The sequence below is a fragment of the Nothobranchius furzeri genome, chromosome 13, assembly GCF_043380555.1.
Source record: "Nothobranchius furzeri strain GRZ-AD chromosome 13, NfurGRZ-RIMD1, whole genome shotgun sequence".
Taxonomy (NCBI): domain Eukaryota; kingdom Metazoa; phylum Chordata; class Actinopteri; order Cyprinodontiformes; family Nothobranchiidae; genus Nothobranchius; species Nothobranchius furzeri.
The window spans coordinates 27,534,444-27,544,645 of record NC_091753.1 but is presented as its reverse complement, the minus strand read 5'-3'; the positions used below and the strand labels follow the sequence as shown (position 1 = coordinate 27,544,645).

Below are 10,202 nucleotides of genomic sequence, written 5' to 3'. Positions count from 1 at the left end.
GGATGGAGGGCTGGAGCAGACCCGTGGCTGGACATTTCTGGCCAGAGGAACATCATACAGGACGGTCTGCAGAGAGCTTTGGGACGCTTCCTCTCACTGTCCACTCCATCGTCCATCTACAGGGCCTGCTGGGCTGGCTCAGACGAAGGCTGTTACATCTCTGTGAATGACTTGCCTGTTAACAATAGTGGTGGTCTGCTGGTACCTCCTCCAGGACAGAGCACCACTGACCTCCTCCACACATCTTCCTCAGGCTCATCCTCCAGACCCACAACTTCACCAGCACAGAGGCAGATGTTCAGCACAGTGCATGCTGACCTGTAATAGATTAAATAAGAGTTTGCTTGTTTTTTTATAGAAAAATGTAAAACAAAACATAACCTGCAGTACACTGATTCTGTTCAGTTTAAAGAAAAGCAGCAGGGAATATTTAAATAAAAACTACAGAGAATTTACATTTTAAGACATTATTAGGCTTAAGTTGAATAAACAAATGCACATTGAAAACACTTCAATGCTATTTTATTAAAAAGCCTGTTTTTTAAAGCATTTTACCCCCATTTGATGCAAAAGAAGTTCTAAGGTCCAATTTACATTAGAAAACGTCCTACTGCATTCAACATTTATAATGCATTTAGTTTATATTAATTACCTACATGATAATACTCTGTAGTAATGTGTTGTGTACGTAGCTTAAAACATACATGAAATCATCTAAAGTTAACATGTAAGTCCTGAAAGCTTCTAGAATAAACAAAGTTACTTTACCTGAAAACGTTTGTGAACAAACGCTTCAAATGGAAGTGAAGCTGCTGTAGCTCCTTAATATTCCTGCTCCATTTTCGCTAGCTTTAGCATTTTTCCTTTGCGTGTAGCTGCCGCCACGGCTGTGACGAGACCTACGGGTCACCGTAGAGGTGAAGGCTAGACTGTCCGAATTCAGAGCCGCTGACTTCCGATTTTAGCAGTCTTAAAGGACCCAGCCTTGCTAGACCGGCGAGGACCCGTACTCATAAGCATCCTTCCTGTGGATTCGGACACCCCAGGAAACAGCAGAGAACGTCTCGGCTAGTAGAAGCTAACTGTTGGTATTAGCATTTTCACAACATGGCAGAATTTCTTCAGGCTTGTGTTATTTGTGGAGATAAAACAGAAATGTCGCAAAGCAAACTGAGTCAGCAGTAGACTCACGTTGCTGTTAGCCAATCAGAGTTGAGATGTCCTAATATTAGGAAATAAGAGGATGTGGCATTCTGATAGTTCCTGAAACGAGTACGACTTAAGGCATTCATTCCTTCTAGAGACCACTGCAAATGTATGGATTAAATGAGTGTCCCACACCTTTAACACACAAACATACACACACATACACACACCTTGTACAAACAGCTTTGCCGTTCGTTTCTCAATGAGCTGGAGGTCACACGTAACTTCTCCTTGGTTGCTTCTCTCTGTGGACTTCAGGACAATGACCCAGCAGTCTTCCTTAGAGTTTGGACATCTCTCTGCAGTGATGTTTGGGTTTATGGAGGGCAGGACGCCGGTCTCTTTGGAGATGGTTTGCACTGGTCTCCCATTCAGCATCCACACCATCACGGTCCATGCGGAGCTGGAGGTGCTGCAGGAGAATCTGGCCTCGTCTCCTCGCACAACCGTCAGTTTGTCAGGAGACAGTTTCAGCTGAGCTCTGAGAGCTGAAGACATAATGCAGCGAAATGAAACTTTAATAAAAGTTAAAACAAAAACGGTTCAAAGTTTTTGATAAATCTTTATTTTCTGGTGAAATGAAAAGTGAGATAGATCAATTAAACGACACATTTTTGTCATTCTTTGAGACTAAATAAAGGAACTGTTTACGAGGAAATGAGTCGTTTCTAAATTACAGAGAGAGGGAAAAATAAAGATGGAGTCCAAAAAATCTGTCAGTAACTCTGGGTCTGCAAGAGTAGATCATTTATAGCTTAAGCTGATGTTAACCCTCTGGAGACAGGCGTTGCAGATTTGCAATGTTAAAACCTACCTACCTGGTTACTCCACATACGTATTTCATGAGCATTTTTAACTCAGAAGTACCCCTGAAGGACTTAGTTGTTCGTCCTTTTATCAAAATTTATTTTGAGCCTGAGAGGGTTAATAATTTTCATGAATAAAACAAAAGGAAATGCCCTTTTTAATGGATGCAAATACAATAAACAGATCTACACCCCTAACAATAAATGTTCCAGTTAGAGCCAAAGACGGTTCTTTACAGTGGTGCCATAGGGGAACCTTCTTCGGTTCTCCAAGAAACCTTTTGCCTATTGGTTCCTCAAAGAACCATTTATACATGGGTTCTTTAATGAACTTTTATTTGGTTCTCTGCGGAACCTCACACATAGAACCTTTTAGGGTTCCACAAATAACCATTCATCAAAAGGTTCTATGAAGAACTAATTCAGTTGGGTGCTTCAGAGAACCTAAACAAGTTCTTTAAAGAACATCATTAGATTATCTGTGGAACCTTAAAATCAGAACCTTTTAAGGTTCCTTAAATAACCATTTATCAAGGGGTTCTCTGAAGAACTAATTCATTTGGGTGCTTCATAAAAAGTTTTTTTGGGTGTAGAGAAATAAGTTAAACTCTTATTATCAATGAAATACTTTAACAGAATTTTGAAAGATGAGCTGAATAATTGATACATTCATTTTTACCTATAACAAATTAGCATTACACAATAAAAAAAACTTTGCACAAAAACATATTTGCTTTTAGTTGAACATTTCTGTGATTTAAATCATGCTTTGCAAAATATTTGAAGTTGTTGGAAATCCTGATTAGTAACATTCACGATGAGATATAGGTTCATGCATTTGTGGAGTGATCAACACACCTCAAGGTGTGGGTAGAGGTCCCCCAATACACACGCCTGTGTGTGTGTGTCAGAAATAAAGAGGAAAACTGATATTTCATGAAGCAGATTGTGGAAGATAAACAGCTAAGAGCAGATTTAAGGCTCATGCCCTTCTCAGAGGGATGGAGGTTTAATTTGTTTGTGTTGAGCTTGGTTGTTGATGCCTTCTCCTGCTGCCAGCATGCAGAGTTGTAAATTATGCATCCTCCCAAGAAAATTGGTTCTGAGATATGTCTAAGGCTATCGCTAAAAATAAAAGCATCAATTGTGTGTTGGAAGTGTGAACTGTACACATACATATAATAATACATCAGGCTGCTGACTAGTTTATCAGTCATCTTTAGAAACATGATTAATAAAGAGAAGATAGATCAATAAACCCTCAATAAAACCTGCAGGCCTCTGCTTCTAAGCATGTTTATCTCCAGCTGAAGCGTGTTAGTGTCTTCTCCGCACCGATCGAAGCTCACCTTGAGTTCTGCATGAGAGTAGCAGGACCAGCAAAGGAACCATGTCCATGTTTAAGAAATCCTGAAAAACAAATGTCAGTTAAGGTTCTGTTAGGTTCTGCTTGCAACTTTCTACCACTTTTCAAAATTATTTCCCAGAGAAAGACTTAACTTTTATGCTTATTTGTTTATTTAAATGTTTATTTTTTTTATGATTTTTCACAGTTTTCCTCATTTGTCAGATTAAAAAGTTTTAAGACGTTAAAAAGCAAATCCCATAAAAGCTGAGACTCAGTTGAGTTTTATCAATGCAGACCAAAAAACATGTATGATTTTATTATGTGTTTTCACTACACTGAACTATCAATTTTAGCAACGTTGCACCGAATAAAACTCAGGAGTTTGGCGTCTGAGATCAGCGCTTGTCTTTCACACTAATTGTGATTTCATCAGTCTGAGCAGGGATTGAGATGATCCCTGCTCAAAGGCTGCTGAAATATGTAATAGATGTTTTATTTTTAAGTGCTTTGAGCTTGTTTGAGTGAATATTTTACTGGTGGATTTTTCCTTGGTTAAATTACAACATTTTTTTATCATTTTTGCATTTTCAAAATAGTCCCTGTGTTGCTAGTTAAAGGCAGGCCACATGAAAATGTCAAAGCGCTGCAGGTAGCATGCTTGAGACGTGATGGTCCACGGTCATCAACGATAAAAACAAACATGGTGTCATCGCAGAGATAATGTGGCATAAAACACCAGAAACAGCCTTCAGCTGCTGAGAACCCTGAGCTGAATGCTTTCAGAGCTCATTTTTGGTCAATCCAGCTATAACTATTTGAGCTTTTTCCTTGTTTTGCTGACTTCAAACAGACCGGCAGTGTCCTCAACCAAAGTTAGAATTCCAACACTTCATTTGATTTGATCACACAGAAACACACAGTCAACACACTTTTGTGTGAGAGACCCAATCCTCTGCTTCCACTGTTATGTCTCATGAGGAATAGAACTTAAAGCCCGTAAGTGCATAATAAAGACTCATTAACTATGTTTTGTTTCCTCTTGACTTACCGCTGTGATTCTGTGGATTAGCAGCAAACGGATGCAGCTCCTTCCTCCTTCCATATCACCCAAAACTGTCCCGTTAAATATTAGCAAGCCCAGTGGGAACTTTGTCCCATGCTACACTCACAGCATGACTCAGACTACAAACAAATGTTCCCATCAGCTGATTTCCACCTGTGGGAAAACTTCACACTCCCGGTTACTATTTTAGATCGTTTGATCTAAATAAAGGAATTTACAGTGCTGTGAAAAGTATTTGCATTTAAATGTTTCAGATCAGCAAACAAAGATCAAATGATGATTTAATTTGTGAAGGGGATAAATGTGTTCCAGACAACCTGGTTTTGTGTTTGAGTGTAGCCAACTCCTAAACCCAAGCACAGGTTCTAACTTCTTAGGGGTAACATCTTTGTGATTACTACACGTTTCTCTCTTCTTTACAGAATTGTTTTATTTCAGCTACATTGAGGCATTGCTTCTCCGGCTCAACAGTAGCTCAGGAGTTTGAGCAGGTTGTCCTGTAATCGGAAGGTTGCAGGTTCGATCCCAGCTTCAGACAGAGAATTCTGCTGTTGTGTCCTTGGGCAAGACACTTAACCCACCTTGCCTGCTGGTGGTGGTCTGAGGCGCCTGTGCTCGTTGGCTTCACATCTGTTAGTGTGCCTCAGTGTGTGAATGTGTGTGTGAATGGATGACTGTGGGGTAAAGCGCTTTGGAGTCCTCTGACTCTGAAAAGTGTTATATTGGTGCGAGTCATTATCATTTTCCAGCTGTTATTATTCAAGTTCCTGGACTGTTTACATGCCTAGCTTCATTTAAGTACCCAAGCTTATTCACCTGGGACTAAAATGCCGTACCTGCAGGGCTCCCCGGGATTTGTTATACCTACAGCCACAGACCACAAGCCTCCATGCAGCTCTAGTTCATATCCAGCCAAGTATCAAAATCATGTCTGTCAAGTTATGTCTGCTTCAACAAGTCAAGTCTGCCTGCTGTGTCAAGTGTGCTACACAGTCAAGTCTAATACATCAAGTAAAGACTTCTTCAAGTCTGCTACATTAAATCTACCTGCTACGTCAAGTCTGCTGTCAAGTCTGCCTTCTACATCAAGTCTGCTTCTTCAAGTCTGCTACATCAAATCTACCTGCTACGTCAAGTCTGCTACATTAAATTTACCTGCTACGTCAAGTCTGCTACATTAATTTACCTGCTAAGTCAAGTCTGCTACATTAAATTTACCTGCTACGTCAAGTCTGCTACATTAAATTTACCTGCTACGTCAAGTCTGCAACATTAAATCTACCTGCTACGTCAAGTCTGCTACATTAAATTTACCTGCTACGTCAAGTCTGTAACATTAAGTCTACCTGCTACGTCAAGTCTGCTGTCAAGTCTGCCTTCTACATCAAGTCTGCTTCTTCAAGTCTGCTACATCAAATCTACCTGCTACGTCAAGTCTGCTACATTAAATTTACCTGCTACGTCAAGTCTGCTACATTAAATTTACCTGCTACGTCAAGTCTGCTACATTAAATTTACCTGCTACGTCAAGTCTGCTACATTAAATTTACCTGCTACGTCAAGTCTGCAACATTAAATCTACCTGCTACGTCAAGTCTGCTACATTAAATTTACCTGCTACGTCAAGTCTGCAACATTAAATCTACCTGCTACGTCAAGTCTCGTCGTCGTCGTCGTCTTCCTCCGCTTATCCGGGTCCGGGTCGCGGGGGCAGCATCCCAACTAGGGAGCTCCAGGCCGTCCTCTCCCCGGCCTTGTCCACCAGCTCCTCCGGCAGGACCCCAAGGCGTTCCCGGACCAGATTGGAGATGTAACCTCTCCAACGTGTCCTGGGTCGACCCGGGGGCCTTCTGCCGGCAGGACATGCCCGAAACACCTCCCCGGGGAGGTGTCCAGGAGGCATCCTGACCAGATGCCCAAACCACCTCAACTGGCTCCTTTCGATCCGGAGGAGCAGCGGTTCTACTCCGAGTCCCTCCCGAATGTTCGAGCTCCTCACCCTATCTCTAAGGCTGAGCCCGGCCACCCTACGGAGGAAACTCATTTCGGCCGCTTGTATCCGCAATCTCGTTCTTTCGGTCATTACCCAAAGCTCATGACCATAGGTGAGGATTGGGACGTAGATCGACCGGTAAATCGAGAGCCTGGCTTTCTGGCTCAGCTCCCTCTTCCCCACGACAGATCGGCTCAGCGTCCGCATCACTGCAGACGCCGAACCAATCCGCCTGTCGATCTCCCGATCCCTCCTACCCTCACTCGTGAACAAGACCCCGAGATACTTAAACTCCTCCACTTGAGGTAGGACCTCTCCCCCGACCCGGAGGTGGCAAGCCACCCTTTTCCGGTCGAGAACCATGGTCTCAGATTTGGAGGTGCTGATCCTCATCCCAGCCGCTTCACATTCGGCCGCGAACCTACCCAGCAAGAGCTGAAGGTCAGAGCTGGATGAAGCTAGGAGGACCACATCATCCGCAAAAAGCAGAGACGAGATTCTCCTGCCACCAAACTCGACACACTCCACACCACGGCTGCGTCTAGAAATTCTGTCCATAAAAGTGATGAACAGAACCGGTGACAAAGGGCAGCCCTGGCGGAGTCCAACCCTCACTGGGAACAGGTCCGACTTACTACCGGCTATGCGGACCAAACTCACGCTCCTCTGGTAAAGGGACTGAATGGCCCTGAACAGAAAGCCACCCACCCCATACTCCTGGAGCGTCCCCCACAGGGTGCCCCTGGGGACACGGTCATAAGCCTTCTCCAAATCCACAAAGCACATGTGGATTGGTTGGGCAAACTCCCATGCCCCCTCCATCACCCTTGCAAGGGTATAGAGCTGGTCCACAGTTCCACGGCCAGGACGAAAACCACATTGCTCCTCCTCTATCTGAGATTCAACTATCGATCGGACCCTCCTCTCCAGTACCTTGGAGTAGACCTTTCCAGGGAGGCTGAGGAGTGTGATCCCCCTATAGTTGGAACACACCCTCAGGTCACCCTTCTTAAAGATGGGGACCACCACCCCGGTCTGCCACTCCCTAGGAACTGCCCCCGATGACCACGCAATGTTGTAGAGACGTGTCAACCATGACAGCCCTACAACATCCATAGCCTTGAGATACCCAGGACGAACCTCATCCGCCCCCGGGGCTCCGCCGCTGTGTAGTTGTTTGACTACCTCAGCAACTTCTGCCCCCGAGATCGGACAGTCCATCCCCAGGCCTCCCAGCTCTGGTTCCTCCTCGGAATGCGCATTGGTGGGATTGAGGAGCTCCTCAAAGTATTCCTTCCACCATCCGACTATAGCCTCAGTTGACGTCAGCAGCTCCCCATCCCCACTGTAAACAGTGTGAGCGAGTTGCTGCCTTCCTCTCCTGAGGCGCCGGACAGTTTGCCAGAACCTCTTTGGAGCCGATCGATAGTCTTTCTCCATGGCCTCACCAAACTCCTCCCACGCCCGAGATTTTGCCTCGGCAACTGCCACTGCTGCACCCCGCTTGGCTATCCGGTACCTGTCTGCTGCCTCCGGAGACCCACAGACCAGCCACGCCCTGTAGGCCTCCTTCTTCAGCCTGACGGCTCCCCGAACCTCTGGTGTCCACCAGCGGGTACGGGGGTTGCCACCACGACTGGCACCGGCCACCTTACGACCACAGCTAGCAACAGCCGCCTCGACAATCGCAGAGTGGAACAAGGCCCACTCGGACTCAATGTCCCCCACTGCTCTCGGGACGTGGTCAAAGCTCTGCCGGAGGTGGGAGTTGAAGACCGTCTTGACAGGTTCTTCTGCCAGGCGTTCCCAGCAGACCCTCACTATGCGTTTGGGTCTGCCAGGTCTACGCGGCATGTTCCCTTGCCATCTGATCCAACTCACCACCAGGTGGTGATCAGTTGACAGCTCCGCCCCTCTCTTCACTCGGGTGTCCAAAACATACGGCCTCCTTGAACCGTCACCTTATCGTGGTGGAGGAGTTTGAGTGCCCTAATGATCCTAGGAGCTATGTTGTCTGGGGCACTTAGTGCCCCTGGTAGGGTCTCCCATGACAAATTGGTCTTAGGTGAAGGGTGAGACAAAGAACGGTTCAAAGGATCTTTCATGGCGATTAAAACGAAGAGTCGGAGTACCCGGCCCGGAGGGTTACCGGGGTCCCACCCTGGAGCCAGGCCTGGGGTTGGGGCCCGTGAGCGAGCGCCTGGTGGCCGGGCTTTCGCCCATGGGGCCCGGCCGGGCCCAGCCCGAACCGGATACATGGGCTCGTCCAACTGTGGACCCACCACCCGCAGGAGGAACATGAAGGGTCCGGTGCAATGCGAATCGGGTGGCAGACCAAGGCGGGAGCCTTGGCGGTCCAATCCCCGGACAAGAAAACTAGTTTTTGGGACATGGAACGTCACCTCGCTGGCGGGGAAGGAGCCGGAGCTTGTGGCAGAGGTTGAGCGGTACCGGCTAGATATAGTCGGACTCACCTCGACACATTGCATTGGCTCTGGAACCCGAGACCTGGAGAGGGGTTGGACACTCTACTTTGCTGGAGTTGCTCCGGGTGAGAGGCGGAGGGATGGGGTTGGCTTTTTGTTAGCCCCGAGACTCTCTGCCTGTGTGTTGGGGTTTACCCCGGGGGACAAGAGGGTAGCTTCCTTGCGCCTTCGGGTCGGGGAACGGGTCCTGACTGTTGTTTGTGCTTATGGGCCAAATATCAGTTCAGAGTACCCACCCTTTTTGGAGTCCCTGGGACGAGTGCTAGATAGTGCTCCATCAGGGGACTCCATTGTCCTGCTGGGGGACTTCAATGCTCACGTGGGCAATGACAGCTTGACCTGGAGGGGTGTGATTGGGAGGAACGGCCCACCTAATCTGAACTCGAGCGGTGTTTTGTTATTGGACTTCTGTGCAAGCCGCAGTTTGGCCATAACGAACACCATGTTCCAACATAAGGATGCCCACCGGTACACTTGGTACCAGGGCAGCCTAGGTCACAGGTCGATGATAGATTTTGTAGTCGTATCATCTGACCTGCGGCCGTATGTTTTAGCTACGTCAAGTCTGCAACATTAAATCTACCTGCTACGTCAAGTCTGCTACATTAAATTTACCTGCTACGTCAAGTCTGCTGTCAAGTCTGCCTTCTACGTCAAGTCTGCTTCTTCAAGTCTGCTACATTAAGTCTGCCTGCTACGTCAAGTCAGCTTCTTCAAGTATGGTACATCAAGTCTGCTTGCTATGTCAAGACAAGTTTTCAAGTCTGCTATGTCAAATCTTCTTGCTACGACAAATCTGCTTCTTCAAGTCTGCTGTCAAGTCTGCTTCTTCCAGTCTGCTACAAGAAGTCAACCTGCTGCATCAAGTCAATTCTGCTTCTTCAAGTTTGCTATGTCAAGTCTACCTGCTAAGTCAAGTCTGCCAAGTCAGGTCTGCCTGCTATGTCAAGTCTGCTTCATCAAGTCTGCTACGTGAAGTCTACCTGCAACATCAAGTCAAATCTGCTTCTTCAAGTCTGCTATGCCAAGTCTGCTTGTTCAAGTCTGCTACGTCAAGTTTACCTGCAACGTCAAATTGCTTCTTCAAGTCAAGTCTACTTCACCAAGTCCACTATGTCTAGTCTGCTATCTTTGACACTGAAATGTGTTTACTGATCTGAAATGGCTGTGTGAAACAAAGGAAAGAGCTTTAATCGGAGCCCAGAGGCATGATTTTGTTTGTTTGTTTTGTTTTGAATATTTCACAACTCAATTTACACAACAGCCCATTTGTCTTAAAACATCTTTTTAAAAAGAGTTT

The 10,202-nt window shown here is 46.1% G+C and overlaps 1 protein-coding gene across 1 annotated transcript in view; it reads right to left on the bottom strand.

Moving 5' to 3' along the window:
- Positions 1-4,594, bottom strand: part of igsf5b (immunoglobulin superfamily, member 5b) — a 30,828-nt gene extending 26,234 nt beyond the window's left edge. Inside the window, exons 1-3 of the mRNA XM_015951956.3 lie at positions 4,409-4,594; positions 3,362-3,422; positions 1,377-1,694 (exon numbers count right to left, since the gene is read on the bottom strand). Of these exons, the coding sequence (XP_015807442.3) occupies positions 1,377-1,694; positions 3,362-3,422; positions 4,409-4,462 (433 nt within the window). The 5' untranslated portion in view covers positions 4,463-4,594. The remainder of the gene's footprint in view (positions 1-1,376; positions 1,695-3,361; positions 3,423-4,408) is intronic.
- Between the last annotated feature and the right edge of the window lie 5,608 nt (positions 4,595-10,202).